This window comes from Athene noctua, chromosome 12 (genome assembly GCF_965140245.1).
Source record: "Athene noctua chromosome 12, bAthNoc1.hap1.1, whole genome shotgun sequence".
Lineage (NCBI taxonomy): Eukaryota > Metazoa > Chordata > Aves > Strigiformes > Strigidae > Athene > Athene noctua.
The window spans coordinates 15,862,785-15,889,207 of NC_134048.1; the positions used below are offsets into that span (position 1 = coordinate 15,862,785).

At 42.8% G+C, this 26,423-nt stretch overlaps 1 protein-coding gene across 1 annotated transcript; it reads left to right on the forward strand.

The window, feature by feature from the left end:
- Nucleotides 1–259: 259 nt before the first annotated feature.
- On the forward strand, nt 260–12,497 carry LOC141965044 (uncharacterized). Its single transcript, XM_074916120.1, has 10 exons — nt 260–323; nt 3,552–3,893; nt 4,912–5,038; nt 5,180–5,406; nt 6,362–6,451; nt 7,845–7,913; nt 9,555–9,601; nt 10,209–10,290; nt 10,770–10,800; nt 12,425–12,497. Exons 1-10 carry the CDS (start codon nt 275–277, stop codon nt 12,495–12,497), a joined length of 1,137 nt encoding a protein of 378 aa, XP_074772221.1. The 5' UTR covers nt 260–274.
- The last annotated feature ends 13,926 nt before the right edge of the window (nt 12,498–26,423 follow it).

Here is a 26,423-nt window from a genome sequence, read left to right on the forward strand (position 1 = left end):
GAAATATTTAAGGACTTTTATGTCCTTCTTAAATTGTGGGACCCAGAACTGCACACAGTGCTCAAAGTGAGGCCACACTACTGCTAAATACAGCAGGGAAATCATCTCTTTTGACCAGCCTGTATCCAGAAGAGTAGGAAAAAAGCAGTTGCAGTACATAAAATCTGAAAATGGAGAAATGAGATTTCAGCAGGGCTCACTCAGCATCTCTGGAAAGTATAAGACCTAGTTTTTTCTCCTTCCACTCACTGCCTTGGAGTCTCCATCAGCTAAAATGTCCCATTTTGTGCTGTTTCACTGGACTATGATACAGATCTTCATAGGTGAGTCTTCACCTGCTTTTTGTGTGCTTGCTCAGAAAACAAGTTTTATAAAGTTAAAACTAGCAACAGTTGTTTTGTGAAAACAAAACAGTGAAAATGTTGTAATTGTATACAGAACTTCCTGTATACAGAAAAAGTAAGTTTTCTTAACTTACTGAAGTAATACCTATCTTTTTTTTTTTCTTTTAAAAAATGTATGTGGTTTCCTCTGTGTATAGGTTTGGTTAATTCTCCCGTTCCCACAAATGATCTAATTTCTTTACTACTGTTAAATGTGTGTATTGCTGGCTTTGCTTCGTCTGTCTATAGTGTTGACACAGCCCAAGCTAGGGAATTGAAATATTGACAGAGTAATGAATGTATATACATGATAAAGAAAGGATTTTCTGAAACTCTGAGGTCTGTCTGCTGCTGGGAACTGAGTATGGGAAAGCGTGGCTAGAGATTTGTCTCCTTTTACTCCAGAATGTTCATTTTACCCATCTAAAATCTGAATCCTAAAAGAGATAGAAGTCAAATAAGAGTAACTTGGGAGATGGGTCTTGTGAGTGTGGTTGGTATCAGCTACGTTTCTGTATGTGCGTTTAGGCATCAGCAATGCAGTTTCCAAATAGCCTGAGGTGGCTCAGGAATGTGGTTCACCCGCTTTCAGTGGGGCATGAGCCCCTAAAGGGAGTCCAGTGAGTAGTCTATGGGAGAGAAGACCACTACAACAGCAACTATTGGAGTTACTGCTTAATACCAACTGTCACTGAGGGTTGGTTCAAGAGTGCCTATAGGTAAATATGTGTATATGTGTATGATCTGAAGAATTATGAATAGCCCTTTCCATTTTGGAAGATACATTAAACATTTGGAGTCCATTTCTCTCTCACTTGGATTAAGGATTTAGAGTGGCAAACCTCACTGACTTCAGTGGGACTACTATGGCATAGCCGATGCTCAGGGTGCCTTGGGTCAAATCTGGATGCCTAGGAGGATCACTGCCACAGACAAGGGTAGGATTCTTCTCACAGTAAGACTAGTGTGTCACAATATAAGAGTCTCAGGAACCTCTGAATTTCAAAGACATGTTCATTCAGTCCTACTGACTATTGAAAAATGTGTCTGTGAAGAGGCTGTAACTGAGAAGGAAGTAATTTAATCCTTACAGAGGTTCATAGTGTTGAATCAAGGCTGTTGTGGTATTGAAGCTTTCTGTACCAACCTGCAGTGCAGGCAGATGTTAGGAACATTAGCTTAATATAAATTAAAAGAGGATTTGAAACTGCAAAACCTGTAACTTTCTAGCACCAGTACTGATGGGAAACTGCACTGGAGACACTCTGGTGCCTTGTGTTTCCCCTCTTCTTCTTTTTTTAAAAAAATATTTATTTATTTAATAAGTTCAGGGCTCTGCTTCTTTCAAAGAGAAGGCAAATTTTCATTTGTAAAGGGTTGCTTAATGAAACTGGTTTTGTGCTGTGCGGGACTGGGATGAAATAAGAACAGAAGATGAGCTCATTTTTCCTCAAGCAGCAATGACCTTAACTCCAGGAACAGCTCAAGCTGGTCTTGGTTTTGCACACATCTTTGTTGGGGTGGCTTGAAAATATGAGTTAACCCACTCATTGACTAACACCCTGCTCCTTTAGAGATGCTTTCAAGGTCAATTAGATGAACTGTTTTTTCTGCCATCACAGAAAGAGGCTGTTTTTTCTGTTTGTTCTGCTGTAATAAGGCAAATGAACCTAGCCTTTCCAAGGACTAAAACATGCAGCCATCTTGCAAAGCCTTATCCTCTGTTTAGGAATTCATTTTTTGGCCCATCCTACCTTAATTTTACTGCAAAGTCTTCTGCCCTTCACACCATATTGCATGTTGTTTTGTCTGCCTCTACTCTTTTAGCATTCGGAGCTGTGGAAATCTGAACAAGTTGGCTTATCTTGCCAGCCGAATAAGCAATAATGAAGCTGAAATGTCATCCCAATAACAAGTCATGAGGCAGCCTGCCACAGACTAAAGCCTCACCTGGGGAATAGTCCATTAAAGACAAAACAAAAGGGACATGGACACAGTTGGAAGCATATGTTTGCTATCTGGGAGTCATGCCAGAAAGAAAAGGCATTCAAACAGCTGGCAAAATAGAAATATTTGGCAAACAAGGGCCAAAGCTGGTGATAATAGCAGCAACTGCTGTAAGTCCTCTTTGGGATAAGAAAGCTGGCCATGAGACATGAGATCTGCAGGATGATCCTTTTGCTGCAGCAGAGTATGGGATCAGGATGCTCCCCAGGTCCCTCAGCTCCTGCTCTGCTCTATGTAAATGATAACATGGAGGGAAAAGGCAACAAGGGAGGAGGACTAATTCAAACTAGATGAATGTAAACCATAAAAGATTTTGTCCTGTATGGGAACCATTTTTGTATGAAGAAGAAATCCCTTCCAGGGCAACCTGGGAACTGCATAGACAGTTAAGAGGGAACAATATGTAACAAAGATTCAAACCAGATGCTAAGGTGGGTATTGGTTGTAAATACTAAGTAAAGCTGATCATTAAGAGTAGGAGCACAAGGAAAGCATGTGTATGCTCTTTTTAACATCAGTGTAACACTAACACTTAAAGCTGCTGTGTACACAGTGCTATGCAAGGTAAGTGGGATAGTTGTCAGGGTTTGCTCAGAAAGAGAAAAAACAGTGCACTTTCTGAGAACAGATTCCCATAGACAGATCTCACGGCCCTGCCAGATCAATTAGGCCCTAATTTCACACACGAATAGGTATTTTGGACCCTGCTATTGAGACTCAGTGAAATGCAACCATGACAGCATTTTCTTTTTGAAGGTGATGATGGTAGACTGAAAAAAACAGATGTATAGATGTATTTTGCACCAGGTTTCTGAACAACTTTCCAACAGTCTCTTAGGAGAGGACATGGGATGGGAGCAGCGTTCCCAAATTCCATCTGCACAAGTCTAGTCTGCACTTAGGCTGCCAGCGACAGACCTCAGCTTAGCTCACCACATGTTTGATGTGAACGACGTATTTTGTGAGCAGCCCTCCAGCAGCTGGCTGGGGCCAGAGCACGGAGCCCTCCAGCCCTCCATCAGCTGCCCCAGGCTCTGGGGGAAGGCTCTGGGGATCAGTAGCTGTGGCCTGCCTGCAGGCAGCAGGGTTCCTTTTCCTGCCTCATTGTGTTGCATAGGTAGAGACGGCCAACACTCATCTTTCCTTGTTCTTCCTTGACAGTGCACACCGCATCCCAAGCTGTTGTTAGAGGAGTAATAGGGAAACCTGTTCAGTTGTCTTGCTCCTACCATGTGGCGCAAGATAAGGACATCTCCGATATGTGCTGGGGCAGAGGCCCGTGCCCAAAATCAAAGTGCAATAACAAAATTTTGCACACCACTGGGAATAGGGTGACATTCAGAAAATCTCAGAGATACAGTCTCCGGGGCAATATTTCCTCTGGAGATGTGTCTCTCACGATTGGGAGAGTGAAGGCAGAAGATGCAGGTACATACTGCTGCCGTGTAGAGATCGTGGGTTGGTTCAACGACATCAAACGGAATATACAGCTGGAGGTCAGAGGTGAGTTTGGGGACCTTCATGATACAGCCAGTAGTCAGAAATCTCTTGCTAGATATAAGTTTAAAATTTGATTTTATGTGTGCTTTTTTTGTTTGTTTGTTTTGGCAAAAAGTGTTTTTCCTAAATTGTGTAGTTTTCGAGGGAGGTCTGCAACCAGTTGCCAATTTGAATAACCTTCAATGAGCAATTCTGATGAGAAAACTTTTACCCTTTTTTACATTTTACATGAAATATTTAATTTCTCATGGTGTAGCTATATTTGATGTTTTAAAAGATGATGGAGTTAAAAACGAGATTTATTTCTTGAAGAGCCCTTGCAATGCAATTCCATTTTTCATTTGGGATGTACCCTAACAACAAAAGGCTTTCATTTGGTTCATGTACTAAGGAGACATAAGAAATTTTGTCTTAGAGTCTTGAAAGACTTTTTTCCATTCCTATTATTTTGCTGTTTTTTTTTTTTCTGCGTTTTACAGGGTGTTTAGGAGTGCAATCGGTGCTGATGTACACAGCACTTTTGTATGCCTGTGAGCGATATAACAGGAGAATGGGGGGAAAATGCTGCAATCCCATGTCTGCCCCTGAGTTTGAGGGCAAGAGAGTTCATAAAAAAAGGACTGGTTGAAAACATTAGCAGGAAGTTTGTAGCTGAAAATCAAGCTATTTTATTTATTTTACTTTTATGGTGACATTGAAAATCAAAATCACAAAGTTTGCAAGTGTTTGGGTTCTATCACACAAGGTTCTGGCCCTTCCATGTCTCTAAGAGAGTCAAGGAGGATGTGTTTGAAATCTACCAAAAGAAAAAGCAAATCTGTAAATCTGGGAATTGCTCTGGCTGGGGCATGTTTTCTGCTACTTAAACAGCCTTTTAAATAGCGACTCTCCCACTTTCATTCTTAGTATTTTAGCAGCTAGATAAGTTTCAGTCATTTCTGGGTTGGCTTTCTGCTTTCCTCAGTGTCAGTTGTGAATGCTCTGATCTAGCTTTTCTCTTGGCTATGTTTTTTCCATGCAGCCCCTCCGGTGAGGGTAACCACTACAAGAAAGGCTCCCGTTTCTCCCAGACATTTTAGAAAAACAACTTTTGCTCCCAAAGCAACCTCTGATCATCAAACGACAACAGAGACTGCTGTCCTCCTGACAACCAATGACCCTGAAGCAACAACTGCAACAACCAGTTGTCAAACAACAGCAGAGAATTCTGTCCTCCTGACAACCAACATCCCTGAAGCAACAGCTGCGACCACCAATCATCAAACAACAGCAGAGACTCCTGTCCTGATAACCACTGTCCCCCCAGTAACGACTGTAACCACCGAGTCTCCAGCAGTAATTACACTGGAGACCACTGCTCACCCAACATTTGCTGTGACAGCAAATGATTCTTTTCCAGCAACTATAGTGACAACCAGTGCTCTCCCAGATTTTTCAACTGGTTTCCAAGCAGCTGACATGAGGACTGAAGATGACAACATGTTCTGCCCATCAGAATCTGTCACTCTTCCTGGAGGTACAAAGGGTAACCAGCACCAGTCCTTTCTTTTTTCTGTGTAGTAGAGATGGTCTGTGTTAGCCTGATTCTGGCATCATAGAGACTCTCCAGAAAGTTATATTTGTATCTGGGAAGTTTTCTCTGAGATGCCTATAGGTATGTCTCAGTAGGCATAAGGAAACAGGGGTCAAATGCTGTGGATGATGCCAAACTGGGGTGAACGGCCAAGCAGAGAGTCAGGCTTGCTTTCAGAGGAATTTTAACAGGCTGGAGAAATAATGTGACAGAAACCTCATGAAGTACAACAGAAATAACTGCAAATTCCTGCACCTGGGATGGAGTAAGAGAGATCCACTCAACTATGCACTAATTTTTTTCCTGACTTGAGAAAGACAATTGTAATGGTCTGCTGAAAGGTTAGTTTAGAGCATGTTCTGCTTGAGCAATAGTCAGTGAGAATTCAAAACATTGAGTTAAAATTGAGCATTTACACTGTCATCCCATATGAAGGCTGCTGTTATTATTAATATTTAGTTGATCAGAGTAACCTGTTATCAACCTAATCGCTCCTAGGTTGCTACTTTATCCACACAGTGACTTCTTTTCCAAAGATTGATGTCTGCACACAAGGCTGATTTTTGTACAGTTTTGGAGTCTTCCATCACCTGAAGTTCTTTTTGACTTGAGCTCCTCAGACAGCTTTTCGATGTCATCTCTTGTCTTCCAGCCATAATAATGTGCTTCACTTAAACTTGGTAACAGTTACATCTAGAGCTGAACAGTTAAAGCATCTAACCACTGGCCATGCTAGTAAAGTACATCAGTCATCTGTGTAGAATGAGCTGCAGACATCGAAGGTGCAGATTTTCACCTATTAGTTGCAGATGCTGAACTGTGCAAGCAATTTTGAACGCTATATGAAGACTCTCCCAACCAGTGATCTTTATAAGCATCACATTTTACTTTGTTTCAGTGACTGCTGAAACCCCAAGCACACTTCTGACTGCAGAGAGAACTAGAAGTGCTCACACTTCTCTCATGGTGGAAGATGTGCCAACTTCAGGTGAGTAGGATAATGTTGCAAGGTCAGAAGTTGCATGACCAGATAAATGAAAACATAACCAAAGCTACTGGCTATTCATAAGAGCATAGCAAACATGTACTGATAGCTGTTAATTGTATTGGGAAGTAAGAGGTATCTGAGGTCCACACATGAATTGTTTGAAATCAGGATGTAACAACAGCCAAGAAAACCATGTTTTTAAGCCTCCAAAGGAAGTAGGTTGTGAGTCACTCACTATTATAGAATATCTCAGGTCTGAGAGAAGTTAAGAACTGATCTTTGTCACCACCCAAGCTGAATTCTTAGATATCCAGTTTGTCATGACTGTGAGTTCACTGAGCTTTCAATTTTATACCTTCCCTGAGTGTTGTGAGCTTTGAGCCTCCCTGAATATATTCAGCCAGATGTGGCTGCAGGCTCAGCTCTCCAGTGCTCAACATGTCCTTGGTTACGGTGGAAAGCAACAGGCAATTACCACGGGAACTGGTATACAAAGTCACACCATATCTGAGAAATGAACAAACTTACATGCGGTTTGCACTTTATGTCTCTCGGTCAAGTATAAAAGCAGAACAGGTCAAGTTACTCAGGTGTGATAGTCTGCCCACCAGATGCCCTCAAATGAGGACTTCATAACAGGAAAGCTAAACTTCAAGGATGACATATTTGACTGTTAAGAGAATCCCTTAAGTTTCAGTTAGTGCCAAGAATCTCTTCATTCTTAAAAACACAGTAGATTTTTGCAGTTCTTTTGCTAGACCTAGAGATTTACAGCAGAAATAGTTTAAGAAACTGTTCCTTAATGCCCCTGGAGAGGGCCCACCCCTTTCTCACTTGTCATCTTTCTGATATGATTCTGGATAATACCTATATTCTGCCATTGTAAGCAGGAAGTTTTTCAAAGGGTCTTACCTCTGGCATTCTGGAATCAACTTAAGTTGTGACTGTGGGCTAGAAAGAGCCACCACAAAAAGCAATAACAGCAGAAAATGTACCATGCTTACATGAGTCATCTACACTCCTACCCATGCAAAAACTGTGTCATACTATTTCCGAGAGCGTAACTGTCATAATGTGTGAAAATGCTGCAGCATTATTGAGCATTGTCTAGTAAGAGTCATAAGCCAAGTTAAATTCTTAACTCAGTCTCCTTTTAGTCTGTGAAATAATGCACTAAATGGGCCAACTTCAGCCTTATTGAAATGTAAGGGAAGGCTAATTTCTTGCTGGACTGTGTACTGATGTTAGAACAGTGGTTGGGAGAGAAACCCGTGGTTGAGAGAGCCCTCCATCTCCAAGAACCATCCTTGCCAGATGAGGTTGGGTTAGCTGGGGTGGTTGGTTTCTGAAGACTGGTTTAGATTCTCTTCTCTCTTTTCTTGCTGTCCCCCAGCAACAACCCCACCAGCGCCAACCATGCTTCAGACCCCAAAGAGAACCCTTGCTCCTTCAGGTAAGGGAAGTAAGCAGCATTTGCTGCTCCCATCAGCCAGGCTGTAGCGTGCTGCCAGAAAGTTGAATTGTGACTTGTGGGAAGTGCATGTCAGAGTGAGAGATGCATTTCTTGTATATTTGGGGGTAGTTCTGCTGAACTACAGTTCTCTTCTGAAAGAGGGAAAGAGGGGTGTCATAAAACAGGTGTATGGCAGGTTGCAACGCTCGTGTATCCCTGGGATTTTTAGCACTTGCTAGGGTTTAATTACTGGTATTTGGTTAGCTGTAGCTCTTATTAGCCATCATCACTTTTCTACTCCAGTGCAAATTTCTACCTACAGTTGCATACATATGAGCTACCTGTGCCCTGTCCATGTCTGATAAAATGCAAGCACGTTATTTGGTACCTGGAGACAAATCAACTCAGCTCTCAGAGAGAGCTGTTCAGAACTAAGAAATTTGGGGGAGATTAGGTTATTCACTGAAAAACATATCTGAAAATAAAGAAAAAAGGTGATTTTTTATTTGTTTGTTTATTTATTTGTGACAACCTGATCATCTCCATCCCCATGTGACATTCTGGGTGTCTCGTGCATATAAAGTTTCTTTTGGTTGCTGTCTTGGGCACCACAAACGTGTTACATACACATGCCTCAACAAATGACTCATCTGATCCCTGGTACATTTTGCTCAGATTGAGACTCCATGGTTGTTCTCTTGACAAACCTTTGAAAGCACAACTCATCACAGTCTTTTTATACATCAAGTCATAACCTAAGGCATAGGAACTTCCTCATCATAGGATGTAAACTGGGGTTTTGATTCACTAAGCTGAGTGACTCCTCTGTTTTTAAGATGCTACTAAATGTTGGGTGCCTCCTGTGACAGAACAAGTGCTCCAAACACTGAAAAACCTCACTACTTTGTATCACGAGGTCACGATGAGCCAAGGCCCAAGCCTAGAATAACTTTTTGTGTCTTTAAATTCACTAGCAAAAGTAAGAGAGCAGGATCATAGGATAACAGCAGAAAAGTTTGCCACAAGAGTTCTTGAGCATTCATTTAGTTTCTCCCTATTACCAAAACTAAGAAAACTAGAATGGAATTATTCTTAATATCCCTAGATAGAAAAAAAAAAAAAAAGAAAAAGGCATTATCTTCATAGAGCTTTCTTAAATCTGTGGTAAGTTATCTGCACGTAAAGATGTTTCCTGTGGTTTACAGTATTAATGCAGCTTTCAAAAACTGCAGTCTCACACAAGTCTGACTACAATTAAACTGAGGCAGTTCCTCCACTTAGAATTGTACCTTGGTTAATATTTCTGCTCTCTACAACTTCTTGTCATACTTACAAAAGTGAAAACTCCTTCACAGCAGAAAAGTTTCTACTGTCTGGATTCATGGGCTGTCCCTGGGAAGTCTTTTCTTTCCTTGATGGAGACTGACACTTCCCAATGGCTGCCTGATACACTGTTTGTGGTGGAAACAGATTGTTCCCTTTTGGTTGCAAGATGCTTTATTTCTCCTACTCAGGGCCAGATTTAGCCCTCCTCAGTCCCTGAGAGTTCATTACTCCTTGGCTAAAGCAGTGACAACCACAGTGGCTCTCACTCCTTCAGGTGACTGTGCCAGTAATAATTTCAATCTCTTTTATTTTCGTGGATTTCAGCAAGTTCAGACAGCAAGACTAAGAAGCATGATGATAATGGAGATAAGGTAAAACTTTCTCTAAGTTTCAAAAGTTTTTAACTACAAGCCAGAAGGACAGCAGGACATGCTAGTGATTTTCAATGTATTCATACGAAAGGGACAGTATTTGCAAACAATAGCTTGAACTTTTGTTTAGAAGCTTAGGAACCCTCTATTCATCTTTCCAGTGGATGTAACCAAAGCCTGTAACCATCCCATCTGGCTTGGACACTTCAGAAAAACCTCATCCCCCTGTCACCCCTCGGGGTGTGACCGGGCAAAAGGCAATTTAGGAGGGTCGTTACACTTCCCAGTCTCTAATTAAGAGAAGGATGAGGGTGGCTAAGCTTCTACTTTAGAAACCTTATTAAGAAGTTCATGTTAAGTGGAATGAATCTAGGCTCAAATGCTTGGTAAGAAGATTTATTACATACTTAACAGGTAATTCATATGGTTCATCATGATCAACCTGATGTGTCTTCTCCATAGTTTGTACGGGCAAGCTCAGAAAAGCATTGCCAACTCCAGCCCAACAAGACACTTCAGAGCACTTAGCCAGTAGGTCAACTGTGTGAATAAGTCTGAAGTGAACATGCTTCTAAAGCCTTTTCAGTTTTTCTCTTCTTCCTTCCAGTTTCCCAGCTATGCCATTCTCATTGCCTGTCTCATAGCAGTGTCCATTATTCTCATATTGATGGTCTCATTGTTCTGGAAACGTAAGTATCCCTGAGCATGTAATTGATTAGTGTTTCTAACGCTGGCCTAGGGCAGATGTCTTTCTGTATCTCTGGTTAATCTTCTGGTATAGCTGCCATGGCTCCTGTGACAGTACACTGTTAATTTTATGGGGGTTGCTGTCCTTACTCCAGGACTCTGTCACCACGAGGAGACCAGGGAGCATGAGTTGGTGGGGATGCAGCAGGAGGAAGCCTGTGCAAAGAACCTGTTCACTCACTTGTTGCAGGTCTGGCTCATCTTGTTGGCTCTTGCTTTATAGTAAAGAAGTCCCGTAGTTTCCTGGAATTGCTCCTGACAGACATTGGTGTAACTTAAATCAGAATGAGATCCTTTCTTTCCTTCTTAGCCCACAAAAATTTTGCAATTTGCTATCTTTGTTTCTGAACTCATCTGACTGATGCATTAGAATTACAGATTTCTTTTTGCCATTGTGACATTAATATTATCTTGCTTCTAGGTAAACACACAAAGAAGTTTATAATAAAAAGGTAATTAATTTTGTAATTTCTTTAAAAGTTCCAATGTAATTTTTCTTAGAGGCAGGAGGGTATTGGCTGCTTATTGTAATGGGTGTAGTATTGGCTTGTGGTGCTGACTGCCAAAGTTGTATTACAGGCAAGCTTCAGATAACTTCACTCCAGAAAATCAAACAGTGGTTCTGGGATACTGCTGCTATGTAGCAATGAACAGACATCCAGAGCACTGGAGAAATTCAGCAACTGGTACTTACCAGTTATGTAGTAACTGGGGTTATGTAGTAACCCCTTTTTAAAGAAGTTCCTAATCTGCTTTATTCTGTGATCAAATACCAGGGCATGACCCTGGTGGGGTTATTTTAAAGAAATGGTTCTGATGATCAACTAGCAAAAGGATTGCTAAATGATGATGGACAGTCCTCCATGGAGTGGCAATTCATGCCAATATGCAAAGAATGGACCCCATGAAGGGCACGCTGCAGCAGTGTGGCAAAGCCTTCCGCAACTACCTAAATCTTGAATCTTTCATGGGGCTGCTGCATCCTCTCACACACTCCTTAGGTCACACTGAAGTATCTGAGGTGACTGTTTTGAGGCAGATATGAAACATGGAAATGTGATGAGGCACCCTGTGTAGGTGTAACTGATAAGTTCATGTCTTCTCTTATCTTAAAAAAAGGATTTTCTCTAGACAAACCACTGGGTAGTCCAGTGAAATGTTGTTGTTTAACCCCACCCAGCAACTAAGAACCACACAGCCACTTGCTCAGTCCTCCCTACTCCTGTGGGACAGGGAGGAGAATCGAAATAAATTAAAAGTTGTGGGTTGAGATAAGAACAGTTTAATAACTAAACTAAAATATAATAACAACAAAAATAATAGACTATAATAATAATACAGTAACATAAAGGATTATAACAAAAAGAGAGAAATAAAACCCAAGAAAAGACAGGTGATACACAATGCAATTGCTCACCACTCACTGACGGATCCCCTTCTGCCAACTCCCTCTGGTTTACATACTGAGCATAACGTCCTATGGTATAGAATATCCCTTTGGGTAGTTCAGGTCAGCTGTCCTGGCCATGCTCCCTCCCAGCTTCTTGTGCACCTGCTTTCTGGCAGAGCATGGGAAACTGAAAAGTCCTTAACTTAGGATAAAAGCACTACTTAGCAACAACTAAACCAGCGTGTTATCAACATTCTCATACTATATCCAAAACGCAGCCTTGCACCAGGTACTAGGAAGAAAACTAACTCTATCCCAGCCAAAACCAGGACAAGTATCATCCCTTTGCCAAAGGTCAGTCATTTTTCAATGGTAGATGGACCCTCACTGCATACCCCACCTAGGAGATAAGGACTGGGGAGGGACTCTTACAAATCCCAGGGTGGTTACCCTACAAATGTCATTATAAGATCTGAACAACCCTTTCCTATGCATTAGAAGAATGCAAGCAAGGTAAATGTTTCTCTGGTGTGAAAAGTAGACATTGCAACATTGAAGTCGGTGAACGCAGTAGCTTCGGGTCTCTGTTTCAATGGTAATTTGCTGTCATTACACATAAGAAAGGATGCTCTGAAGCAGCAATGTGCTTTTGCTCCATCCATAGTAATTTATGTTTCTCACTACAGCCTTGGACCAGCAGAAGACCTTGAAAAAGTTTTCAGTGGTGCTGAAGGAGAAGACAGCATTTTTTCCCTGTGAAGAGCTCGTACATCATCTGTAGATGTCATGGAAAATAAAAAGGGCCTGTTTCATGCTGCACTGAGATACTTATGAGCCCTCAAAATATCAGTGGGTGTAAACCAAAGGCCAAAGCTTCAACTGTGAAAATTTAAAATCTCTGTGCAAATTTTGCCATATCACCTTTAAAACTCATTGCATAAAGAAGCTTCTTTGAGAAGGTGCTTTATGCATTATTCATAGGTGTTTCTGGCATCTGCCTTTTTACTAATACCATGTTACAGAATTAAATTTGTTTTTCTCCATTTTTACTAATACTCCTCCTTGAATGCAACTTATACTGTGAGAAACAGAAGAGAGAAGAAGTAACATGGAATGCTGCCTAACTTCAAATTGAAAAAAAAAAAAAAAAGAAAAGAAAAAAACCCCAGCAAATACAATTCTTATTGCTTTTATATAATCAAGAGAAAAATTAATCCTCAAGAATGCTGTAAGTATAAATCAAAAATGCAGATTACTTAAGGGGTACCAATTTTGCCTGTGATTCAGCATGTTTGAATGACCCTTGGAGACTATGTTAATAAACTTTGTAATTTACTGCTAGCAATTGTATTTTTTATGCCACATCCTAAGGCATTTGAACACGAGTTAGTTATTCCCCAGATGTTGAAATGACTGGTGTGCTGTCTCAGCTCTCCAAAGAAGTACTGCACCATTTCCAGAGGTGGGAAAAAGCCCAGAAGACCAACCTGCAGGGAATTTTTTCAATCCTGTCCCCACAAACACCCATGCTCTCATTTGTAAATCTATGTCCCCCATCAATGTGAATAAGGGTCATTTGTTTGGAGATGCCTTTTGGTCCTCATGACAATGACCTGCAAAAACCAGCAGCTCTCATGGTGGAGTCTGCTTACCAGTGGAGATCTGCACCATGTGGCCCCAGGGTGCTTCATTTGGGGCCCCAGCACCCAATCACAGGGTAGCATAGTGTTGTCTGGCTGGGTTTTGTATGGATGAGACTGGGGTGCTCAGTCCCACCAGCACTGCCCATTTATTTTTTAGAGAATTGCAGGTGAGAAGCACAATGCAGAGCACAGCCACATCTTGGAAACTTGGCCATCCCTTCAGGTGCTCATGGGAGGTGGGTGAAGCCACCTCAGTGTTTCTAAGCAGCATAGGCAAAAATCCTGTAATCTCCATGGAAAGGCTCTGAGGACCCTAAAACCAGTGAAAAAGAAGAGATGAAGGGTGGCATTCACCTCCTCCTGATTCTAATGGGACAGAGAAGCTGTGGGGGAGAACATTGCTGCTGCTGGGGACAGAATTTGTCCCCAGTCGTTCTCTGCAGCAACAAGCTGCTCCCACACCCCTACCCCATCCTCAGGGGCGCTGGCAGGACCTGCCATCCCTGTTCCCAGGCCTACGGTGTTGTAGAGCTGGCAAGCAGGCAGTGGCTGTTTAGTTCTCAGACATATCCTTGTGTTGTGCTTAGAGCTGACCCTGAGGATGGGGATGGTTTGTTCGCTGTGGGCTGCATGGACATGTGTGTGGTTAGCACAGGGGGGCAGCCCAGAACCGTGCTGCGGACCTTGGCTTGGCCCTGGGCTGCTGGAGCAGGAGGCAGGGCTGCCAGCAGCATAGAGCAATCCAGGGAAGTCCAAAATCATCCCTGTTATCCTCAAGCCCTGTAAATGCTGCTATAATGGTAGCTCTGCAGCACTAACCTTGTCTTCTACTCATCTGGGAAAACTGGAGCCTTCCAGTTTTGGCTGCGGGGCAGATCAGCAATGCATGGCAAAGAGAAGCCCATCATTTCACCACACTAATCACACCCTTTCTGAGGGGGCTTTTGCTTGTGTTACAGCTGGGTTGAGATTTAGGCTTTAAAAACCAGACTAGTATTTGAAATGTAGCTAATGTGCTTGTGGAGCACTTGCCAAATTTTTTAATGCAACTGATCCTGAAGTATGGCAATCCATGGCTTAGGTTTGGGGGGTGCTGGGGTTTGTTTGTTTTTTGAGGTGTTTTTTTTTTTTTTGAATTGGTTAGTTTCTTGGGGGGGGGGGGTGGTGAGTTTTTGTTGTTTGTGTTTTGTTTTGGTTCCCCCCCCCCCCCAATAATTCAGGCAATGATAGCTGAAGCAGATAAAATCATGGTCTTAGTTTGCAATTGGTTAATCCACTTCTGAACATTCAGATGTTTTGCAGTTAAGGATCCTGTTGGACAGTGTCTCATTCTACGATGCCTTAAAAAACAGACAATCAAGCTTACTAGGTTGGCAACCCGTCTGGGGGCATGAGTGAAGTGGGACTGGCCATGGAGGCTGGGGGGATCATCTATGGAATACGCTGAAGAGCTTTCATGTATCTCATTGGGGTCCTCACCAGCTCTGCTGCAGTGACTATGGGAATGGTGTGGGAGAATGTTCATATCCATGATGCTGTTATCTCTATTGCCTGTAATTCATCAGCGCCTGCTATGGGCAATGACAATTTGTAGTAAAAGCACATTGTGGGAATAGCATTTAATCAGAAGAAAACATTGTGTGGCAGCTCTGGACTTCCCTACTAGTCATGCTCAGGGCTGTGGTGAGACCTTCTGACTCTACAGCATCTTCTCACAGGCCATGAGCTAGGGGGAGGCAGGGAAGGTTCCTTTTTGGGGTCCCTCTCAGCCTGGCCTGGGTTCAGCAGCCTGTTGCACACCCTGGTCTGGCAGCACTGTGGGAGGCATAAGAGTCCCCAAATGGAGGATGTGGCCATGTGGGGTCTGCTCAGCTGAGACCTGTGTCTGTCCCATGCTGGTTAATGTGGCTGCTGCTACTCCAGCACACAGCACGTGCTGAGCCTGGGGATCTGGTGCCTGACCTGCTTTTAGGCTTGAATCAACCACAGATCTGTAACAAATAAATGGGGGGAAAACCCCCAGTTTTGATGTACTCCTTTAAAAAAACCAAATGCACAACAGTAAAAAAACCCAACCAAACCCACAACACTTCTTTTTTCTTCCCTCCTTGCCCTGCCCCCCAGCCCCTCCCTGTAAAGCTGCTAATTAAACCAGCAATATCTTCATTGCAACTTCCAATTGATAAGGCTCAGCTAATCCTGTCGCTGTTATTAATTAGCTTTGCACTAATGACTTCTTTAGAGCAGGGCTGGCTCTTGCTGGGAAAAGTTTTAGCACGTTTGCTGTGGTGCTGGCTGGACTTGAAGGCCCTTCTTTGGGGAGCTGCACAAGGGCAGAAGAAATAGGAGCCAACAAAGTGGGTTTGATCTGATCATCCATGTGGAAATACAGCCCAGAAATGCTGTGGGGAAGGTGTAAGTGTGACTTATGTTGCTGAGCATTTTTATTTATCTTTTTATCCACCCCAATTACTGAGGCTGAGGTTTGGGTTTAGAGTAGCAATTGGAAACAAGGAACCTGGGAGGGTTAAATTTAAATGAAAATGCATTGAAGTAATTTCTGAGGAACTGACCCTGGCTGTGAGTATGTCCAGTGAAAGGTTCAAGGGAGCCTTTAAAAATATATATTAATGAAATGTATCTGGAGGAAAGAGAAATGCTGTTTTTCAAGAGCAACAGAAGCCTCAGAATGTAGTTTCTGAGTCTAGTAAAGAAAAACTGGATGAAAGCAGCAGGTTTTTAGAAGGAAAAGACTGTCATAGAGTATTTCATTGGCATTTGAAAAAGTTAGTCTTTATTTTTGAGACTTTTACCTTGGAAGGAAAAAAAAAGTGCACTTGAGTAAACACAAAACACTGCAGCCAAGAAAACCCTCCACTAAGCAGTTTAAAACAATACAGAGTTTTAGCTGCAAAGCCCTACAGAGACCAGTGTTTCAGACTGGGAAAACTTTGACAAAAGGTAGCCTGACCCCTGGCAGTTGTGCGAGGCTTGTGCTGTTGTGTTGTGGGGTGCAGGTTTCCTTGCGAGTTGCTGTGCTACAGCTTGTTGCTGCCTGTTGACCTCACTGAAGCAGGTCTCCCTACAAAGTCTGCCCACATGCATCTTCCCTCTGCCCTCGCTGGCCTTCTGCCTCTCCCAGAGAGCTGCCAACAAGTAAAGCCATTTCCTTTGAAACGGCCATGCATTGCCCAAAAAACACCGGTCCGCCCCAGACTTTGCCTCCTGCTGCCTCTCAAACTGCCCAGTGCTAGGACCTGAAACCATCCAGGTTTGATGCCTCTCCCTAGTGCTCCAAGCTGCTGAAGTTAGTGCAGCATTTATGGGCTTGCACTGGAAGTCTGTGGCTAGAGTGAAGCAGGTTTTAATTTGTTCAGAGTCCATGTCAAGCCTAAATAGCGTTGTATCTGGGGAGTCTGGCTTTGCTCCATGGAGCAGGTTTGGTTAATTAATGAAGGATTTAGCTTTTGGTGCAAGTAATAATTTTCACTGGACTCCAGTACTTTGTGGACAATTGTCTGTGTGAAAATGGCAGATTAAATTGGGTAAAGGAGGTCTGACGTGGAGAGATAATGATTGAACTATCCGATTAGTATGGAGGAGGTACAGAAAAGCAATTAAAAAGGGAGATCTGAGTATTTTGGGACATAGGATTGGCTAATGAGAAAACAGGAGGAAATACCGAAAGAAAAGGCAAGGGCTGAGTTAGGAATACAAATCCTTTAAAGAGAAACCAGAGGAATGAATTAAATATCATTTTGAGATTAATAAGAGACCTCTCTTAATAGACTTTATTGGAGCTGACTGCTCCGATGGTCCCTTTCCATCTCAGCAACACATTTCATTATGTTTCCACATTTGTTTCTTAGCTGTAATGTGCTTTTCTAGGCATTTTTAAGGTTAATATAAATAAATCTCTGAGTTCCAAAGGTGGAATCTAATTGGAGCTTAAGAAAGAGCAAGCAGAAGGGAAGAATGTGGCTGAGTACATAGGAAATTAGAAATAAGAATAAATAGCATCATGGGACTTGGGGAAAGAACAGAGATAACCGCACAGTGTGAGATGAATGCATGAAAAAGTGGAAAATTTTAGCCTGGTGGAAAGAGGAAATGGGATGTGTTGCCGCAGACGCGACAGCAGATGGCAAAATTGAGCTGCAGAGCAGAGAAACAGCTGGCGAGATTAGAAGCAGCTGTAAAGGTGATGCCGATCTGCTGCCACCATGCAGAAAATGCAGCCTCCTCCAGTCGTGATGGAGATCCCGGCCGGAGCTCCGCTCGCGGCCGGTTCCGAGGCATGTCTGGCCTGGGCTCCGCCTTACGCGTCCTCCAGCACCGCTTCCTGCAAGTCTCGGTCTCAGCCTGGTTCTCTGGTGCTCCGAGGCTGTGTAACCATGCACTTCTTGGTTTCCTTTTCCCGCTGATGTTTAACCCCAGCTGGGAGCAGCGTGGCTTTGGTTTCTATTGCTAATTTAACATATCAACCCCAAGACTCAGCACCTCCTGCAGTCACACTGTTGCAGCAGTGACCTGGCAAAAGAAACGTCAACCTCTAACCGTCCTGTAGCTCATCTCAGCATCTGCTCCCTTCTGCTATCAAATTTATGAGAAAGGGTGGTGGTCTTGACAAGGGGCCCTCTAAATGATCAGTTTGGGGAGTGCTCAGAGCCACGCTGAGGTTGGAGTGGGGTTTCCTACAGAGAACCCTTTAGTAGGAAGGCTCATCCCCTTACCCCATGTTAAACTCAGTTTAAGAGTTTCCAGTCATTTGAAGTTGAGCTAGGAGGCCACAAGGACACTGGGAAGATGGATGCAAACTGGAGTATGCAAAAAGCATTGGAAGGATTGGGGAGGAGGGTGTTGGGAAATGATCTCTGGTATAGGTTCATTGACTTTCTTCAGTCTTTCAAGCACTGAGCATTCTCCAAGGGGAAGGGAAATCCTTCACTTCTCAAAACGATGCGCTTTTTTCCCCTAATAAGGAAACAAGCTGCATGTTCTACTGCTGTTTCAAAAATGCATGGTTTTCTTTCTGAATATATCTAGGAAAAAAAAAAAAGCGTTGTGAGTGTGGTTTTGTCTTTTCTTTAATACCCAGAAAAGAGGAGTAGGGTAGGTAATCCAAACCAGGGAATAAGTCCTGTGTATAGTTATGTTTTCTAAACCAAAAAATACTAAGGCTTGTCTCTCCTTGCTCATGTACTGCTGTATGCTCTGTAATTCTACTGATGTTAGTGAACCTTGAATCCTTGAAGGTAACCCCTTTTCATGCTTAGATGTACATCTAATGAAGATTCATGGCTTCAAAGTTGCTCTCAAGCACCAGAGCTGGTGTCATGCTTAACTAAGCCATCCAGTAGTTAATACACACCCCACAATCATCTGCATACTTAATGCAGGGCAGAGAATTTCTATGGAGAAATCTATAGCTTCTAATCCAGTGATGAATCATTTATGGGATTTTGGATTATTCACTTTGCACTGAATTAAGTTGTCTCTCTTTCACAAAGTCAGACCCCCCTGACATGGTCTGCGTCACAGACCAGGCTGCACAGTGATGTATGTTGCTGGGATGAATTATTTAGTGGACATTTTAGATCACTTGCCCAGCGGTGAACTAAGCTTGTTAATTTTAAATCTGTTCACATCTATTCCTAAGTACACAAAAAGGATTTTATGTACATGAAATTCATCTCTTCTTCTTCTTCCCTCTTCCACCAGTGCACTAGTGAATTATCCATGAAGTTTGGGTTGGGTTAGTTTTGGATGCAAACTTTCTCTTGGGGGATGCAGTGGCAGCATCCTGGTGATGGGGACTGTTTGTCTGAGCCATTTTTGGACCTAGTATAAGGTGTTTGTGTGAGCTCTTCAGCTCTCAGTTGTGTCCTGCTTTAAAAACTGTGGAACTGAAATGATTGTGGTTTCTTAGCTTGTAATGCACATGGTATAATCCTCCTAAGCCCAAGGGAGCTGTGCAGAGAATTTATCAATGGACCTTAGTATGGGGAGTAGGGAAACTCCTGAAGACTGCAATGATCAAGCACTGTTTTATTTTTTTTATTTTTTTTTTTTTTTTTATTTCACCCTGCAAGCCTCAGCCCATGACAGGGCAGAGCTTTCCCAGGGCTTCCCTGTGAGCTCTGCTTCAAGGACAAGGGGAAATAAATCTTTCAATGGAGCAGTGAGTCAATGCAGCTTTTGAATTCTGCTTAGTGTTTCATGCCCTTGGTCCGTTATCTAATGGAGAATATGATGAGGTAATTATGGAAATACACAAATTGCAATCTCATGAATACCAAAGAAATTCGTGATGATCCATGCTAAAAGAATGCATAAAAATGCAAATCGTTTGTAAATGGGGAGCAGTAAATCTTGTTAATATTAATAACTTAGAGCATTTAATTGCGTCAGGTCTGGATGAATTCTAACCAAAGCCCTCTGAAGAGAGGTTTTTAAGACGCTACCTGTGAACTGTGTACCATGAGGTCAAGGGGAGCTCTAACTTGGATCCATGTGGTGTGTGGTTACCTTTGGCTCCCTCTGTAGTTAAGGGAGGGAGGATGGGACTAGTCCAGAAGGTGATCCAGCCCACCCATGGGAAGGGGGGCGATGATTTTTTGTGGGATGACTTCAGAACTCAGTTGGTCATTGCTGACTATGTGCAAGATCCTGGACACATATCATAGGGACTCACAGTATGAGACTGTGTCTGCTGTGTGGCTTTGACAGTACAGTTATGTTAAATAATGCTGTTGAGGAAAATGTCCTGTGTGTCTAAAACATCATTGCCTTGTCAGATGTGCAGGCTCTGTCCTAGCTGGAGCAGTGCTGGGGAGCACAACTGCCTCTGAAGTTAATAATGGTGGATTTCCTTGAGGTAGGATCAGGTTTCCATCTTCCTCTCTAGGACATGATGTCTATGTCATTCTATCTTTTAAAGAGTTATTTTATCCCAGTTGCATTATTAATGGTTAAAAGTATGTAGTAGGCTACCAGGTAAAGAGCTCTAGTAAAGTACATCACATTGTCTCTGTAGAAAGATAGCTTATCAGCTGTGGGCAAAGATGTCATCAATCTGCCGAGTTATGCCAGTTTTCTCAGTCTACCAACACTTCTGACAAGCTAGTTCCACATTGGGGCTTCGGTGTTAATGGTCATGCTCTGGACACCATCAGCATCATCGATCTGAGCATCTCTACAGGCTCTGTGGAGTCCATATCACAGCACAGAGGAGGTGGTAGAGAACTGGAGCCTGCAGAGGACTTGGAACTTGCAGAAGGCCATTAAGTGAATCAGTCATAAAACTGTAATGAGAGGCCACTGACCGTGAATTTCGGTGCTGTTTCCGACCAACCTGATCCCTTCTCTCTCTAGGTTGCTTGGCTTACAAAGCTGGGGAACGTGTTCACCATACTCATGCTTAAGATGTAGTTACGGTACTAGTAAACCATGCAGGAAGGATGAACACAAAGGCCACAGCTGAGTGAGCTGGGGATATATATGTCATGACTAAGTGCCTCTGCTTTCTCCAGGAGCCTGATCTACTGTGGTTGCTTCCTTCAGACAGACTTCACAGGGAATGAAACCCCTTCAGTGCTGAAGAGAAATGGAGCTGGTTTCTTAATCTTATTGAGAGATACCCAATGTGGATGTATGGATTACAAAACCCGGGGAGGTCCTGTGACAGCACTGTCACCAGAATGGTTTAAACAAATTTTAATACTGGAGGCCAGATGCTTGGAAGCTACAGGGTCTCCCTTTCTGCAGCGTAAACACTGCTTGGCAAGATCTTCTGTGGGTTATTGATGGGTCTGGGATGTGTCTTCAGCTTCTCTCTAGGGTTTCTTATCAGATCACGTCCTGTTGGCTTTGCTAAACTGTGCAGGAGGTGCTCCCAGGGACAAAAGGAAGAAGAAATTCCAGATGTACTCAGACTTTTACCCTTTTTTTGCTGCTGTGATGATACCTCTGGTCAGATGTGGGGGGCTTTTGTTAGGAGTCTACTAAGGTGAAATTTCCCACTCAATATCCATTCACTGAAGCTTTCCCAAGCCCTTATCTAACTGCTTGTTTGTTTTCCTTTAAACTTTGTCAGGCTTGCCAGTGGCTGTTTGGTAGGGTTCATATTTATCAGCTGCTTTTTCCCCTCTTCTCTAGTTCATTCATTTCCTGTCTGTAGCTGGGTAACTCTACAAAAGAAATTAATTTTATAATACAAAGATACTGGATGGCACTTTCAGACATGATGCCTGCAGCTTCATAAAACCTGATGAAGAAGAGACAAATATTCCAAGAGAAAACGAGAAAAGGTCGTGATTTATTGCTTATAAACAGCTCCCTGGATCTTATTATCTCTGCTGTGTAGAAGCCTGAGATCTAGATTGGGCTTTATAATTCACATCGAAATTCATTGTATCACATGTCTTCTGTAAAGCCACAATTTTGAATGATATGGCAAACCCTATTAAACAGGTACTCATTAAACTACAGCACCTTATAAATTCTTCCTGAGTTTTGTTGACAGTACACATCAAACACAAACCATTAAGTGCTTTTCATTTTCCTGGTAGTGTGCGATCATAATGCATTACATGACAAAATAATGTGTTTACATGACAGATTTAATGCTTGATCTGCTGCATGAAATGCTTCTGAGCACCAAAAGATAAGAGAAAAATGTAACATTATACTTCCAAGTGTCTATTAATTCTTAACTAATAATAAATTACAGTGGGGTGCTGATAGAAATGGATGAGAGAGGCACATGCACATGGGAGGAATTCATGAGGATCAGTGACACGGCAATGAATACTAAATGCAGACATCATAACTAGAGGTAAAATGAAGCATTTCTATGTTGGCAAGAGAGCTTAGAGCCTGTGGACTTGCTGCTGCTCTCTGTGTGTGTTTCTTCTTTTGCATCCTGACAGCCTGCACTGGCTTGGAGTGAAGGTCACGTTAGACTTACTTAGACCCGTCCTTCCCTCCCAAAAGGGTGTCAGCAAGGAGTCCTCTTTTAAGAAGACCCCAGCTTGCCCTGTCCTGGGAATTGGCCAGGCACACAGCTGGCACTGAAACTGGACACCAACTCTGGGGACATGAGGGTGCCCTGCACTGCCCTGGCAGACCTTCCTACCAGCCCTCTGTGTTACGCTGGGGCTGAAAGGGTTACCCTCTTGTCCCCCTCAAGCCTTGTGAGCAGCAAGGTTTGCTATAGTGAGTTGTCCTTATCAGTGACCAGCCTGTGTCTATCCTGGCAGCTGAGGGAGTGCTGTGGGATGGCTCTGCGGGCTGGGGAGCAGCACTGGGCACCTTGCAGCTCCACTGCAAGCCTCTGCATGGATGTTGAGCAGGGATGATGGCTCTCCCTGCAGTTGGGAGAGCCAACCAAAAGTCAACACTTGCTGTCAAGGGTTTGCTTGCAAACTGTCTCCCACCAGTAAAAGCAAGTAACCAAGTTTCTATTTTTCCCAGCCAAAATGACCTTTTTCAAATTTGTTTTTCCCCCCCTCCTTGGCTCCTCTAACTAGGAACTGGTCCATCCCTGCACCTCCTGTGCTGATCCATGCAATCTGTGCACAGCGCCGGGCACATGGCTTCCCACCCTCATCCTGGATGTCCTAGCCCCTCCAGCCCATGCACCTCCAAATCAAACCCCAAGGGTGCTCCCACATGAATGAACTGTTGTGTTTGAGCAATGATTTTGTGCTTTGGTTTGGGTAGTGCTTCCTACTCGCCTTCAAAATAGAGCACAGACAAATACAGTCTTGAGGAATTCTGTGCCATATTTCACTTTTTTTCTTTTGAAAACTTCTAAGGAAATGGGGGTTTTTTTGTTGTTGTTTGTTTATTTTCATAAAAAATTGTTTCTGGCTTTGGAGTTTCTTTATAAAGAACTGTCCTTCAACTGGTTTTATTTTTCCACAGTGCTACTAGACCACCGCCAACACTTTTCCCCCATGCAACTTTACTGTAATCCACAACTTAGTTGACTTCCAGCCCCAGCTGGAAGGGCCCTGAATTTGGAATTTCAAGAGTGATATTCAGCCACTTCACAAGTTTAGGGTATGGGGGCAGCTGTGTCGAGCAATCTTCAAAAAGAACCCAAATCTCTGTTTTTTATTGCAAGTGGGAGCTAAGAAGGAATTGGTATGTGGGAAAACAATGCTGTAATAATGACATACAATCAAAGAGAGGGTAATAAACCTGCTAGTTCTCTATATTTACTGTGGGAGTTTGCTGTGGAGCTGGAGTTGGGGCTTGTTTTAACTACAGACACCTTTCTCCTTTCAGTTTTTATGGCTTTCTCAATCACTTTGGTTGTCTGCTGCTGGAGGCTTTTATTTGTTGATAAGGGCTGTTAACCAGTTGGAAAGTCAGGCCAATGAAGTTATGTAAAATGCAGTGAAGAGTTTTTGGCAGGTTAGAGACATGGTGCCAGAGGAGTGAGGGAGGTGGAATGGCTCCTGACCCTCCTGTTGGGAAGGGAAATGTTCTGAGGAGGGGACAAATTGCAGTAAACCATATCTGTCTCTCTCTCTCTCTCTCTCTCTCTCTCTCTCTCTCTCTCTCTCTCTCTCTCTCCCTGTTATATTGCAATCACACACACCCCCCCCCCCCCCCTCAGGAGGGGACAGATATATTAGTATATAGGTGTATATATACACATATCTATATCTGTGCCTGCTCCTTGGCATCTGCTGCTGCTGAGACAGTGAGTTCCTCCTTCTTTTTCTGCTTCCTCTTTTTCAGAGCAATTTTTAAAGTCTCCTTTAACCGGGAAATGAATAACAAATGCTGGTTTGCAATGGGAGAGGTGCTCAGGCTGCCTTGCCCCAACGCGATTGTGTGAGCAGCATCTCTTGGTGAGGAAATGACCAGCTGAACTCCAGGAAGTCTTGGAGGTACCTGGAAGGCTACTTCCAAAGTGACTTTGTAGGACTTTTCTTATCTAGAAGAAAACAATAATAGAAATGGAAAAAATACCTCATTTTAACATTGCAATTTTCCTTTGAGCAGTCTTCAGAGTTGTGTCTATGGACACAGGGAATAGTGCTATGGCTGCAGCATTTTCCTTTCTAGCAAAAGAGTTTCTAGAAGCAGAGCATCAAATGTGTGTAGGCTTCCACATGAGTCCACGGGTGCTTTGAAAAATCCCAGGCTTTGCTGAGGATTCAGATTTCCTTGTTTATAAGCCGTGTCTGGCAGTGTGATCTTATTTCATGGCATTTTGCCACTGAGACAGTATTTCTAACCTTTGGAGCTCTGTGTATGATGCTCCTGCAAAATTCAAGAGGACAGTGCTATTAGTTTGAGTTCTTAAAGGGATATTCAGCTTAGAAAGCTGAAGTGTAGGACACAAGGTCTTATGATCCATGGAGAACCTGACATTTTGGTTTGGGATTGGAGGTTTATTCTATACAGTGATTTTTTACAGATGCAACAGTGTTTCTCGGTGTGCTTTGTTTTGCTTCCTCAGCCATTTTTTTTCCCCCCTTGTCTGAGAGAATAAAAAAATGAATCTGGAATGTCACATCTGGAAGGTCATGTAGAAGTTTTATATATATATATATATATAAAAAATATTAAAAACCTATATAGTTTTTGAAGTTAAAAAACAAACTCTCAAACCAAAAACCAACCCGAACTAAAAAAACCTTTTCCTAATATTCAGCTACAATCTTTCTGGTCCCACTTGCAAATTGCTCACATAATTCAAATGACCACAGTGCACTCAGTTTCTCCAATTTTACAATCTTAAAAAGGTTTCTAATTTGCTTTAGCTCATTTCATGTCCCCAGAGTTGTTGATTCTCTTTAAACCCTCTATTTATCACCAGCTGTTTGGAGGTCTTAGTTACTGAAGTACAGCAATGTCTAGTTTTCAAAAAATTTCCTGGGAAAGCAGGCATCCTTTTCAAAGCTCACTTCCATTTGGTCATCACTTGAAAAATGAGAATCATCAGGTTTTACAAAAGCATTTCAGTTCCCCTTCACTCTTGGAATCTTTTTGCCCTGAAACAAATTGAAAAAATTCTGTAGTACCTTCTTGTAAAGTCTCACCTCTCTCAGATTGTATATTATAGAAAGACACCTACCTACCTCCTACATTTAGTCTTGAGTAATTTCCATCTACTCACAAAGAAATGTGAAGTCAAAACTGATGACTCTGTCTAGAAGTAGTCCACTGTAACGTGACAGCTTCTTCTCCCCAGAGTGGAGCAGCAACTCTGGTAGCCTGAGAAATACTGCTGACTGAAACAACCAATTCACTTGATTTTCCTTTTCTTCTCTGGAAACAGTTTGTTCAAATTCCTTGGCAGTTAGAGAGTCTGAGAGAATAGTTTTAAAAGGGCCAGGAGAGGATTTACTCTTTGCATTAGTTGACAGACTGCAATCTTCAGTGTAGAGCAGTTAACTGAAAACCAGCGAAGGAAGGCTGTTAAAAGGTATCACGTGAATCTTGGCTCAAGGTAGTAAAACCCAGCTTTTGAGCTAGTTTCTTCCCTGTTTCTTTCCTGAAAGAGGCATGAGTTCAAGGGATAGAGATCAGAGAGTTTTTGGATGGTCATAAAGCTGCTTGGTATGATGGAACATCTCCTGCTGCAGAGCAGAGCGAGTGCGAGGCGCTCACTGCGAAAGCCCGATGGCCCTTTGACAGAATGCTTGCTGGAGTAACTGATTTCCTCTATTTCTGTAAGCATATGAGTACAGACCTCCCAAATTGCTCTTGCATCTGATCTCTCTCCTCTAGCAGTCTGGATTTTGGGTCCAGCGCGTTGTGACGTGGTTAGAGCAGAGCAGGTGAGTGCTGAGCCTGTGCCTTCTGCTACCTCGCAGGCAGGGGTTGCTGCGTTCACACTGGACGGATTTGCCCAACTGCTTCATAATTTGGAAGATCACTTGCCAAATGGTGGTCTCTTAACAGTGTATAATATTGCCACTGAATGTGAACCTCACTTCAGTAAAGGCTGATACGAATCTTTTTAGAAAAAGTATAGCCGGTGAGTCTGCTCATACGTATGCTGGTGTGTGCAGTGGGT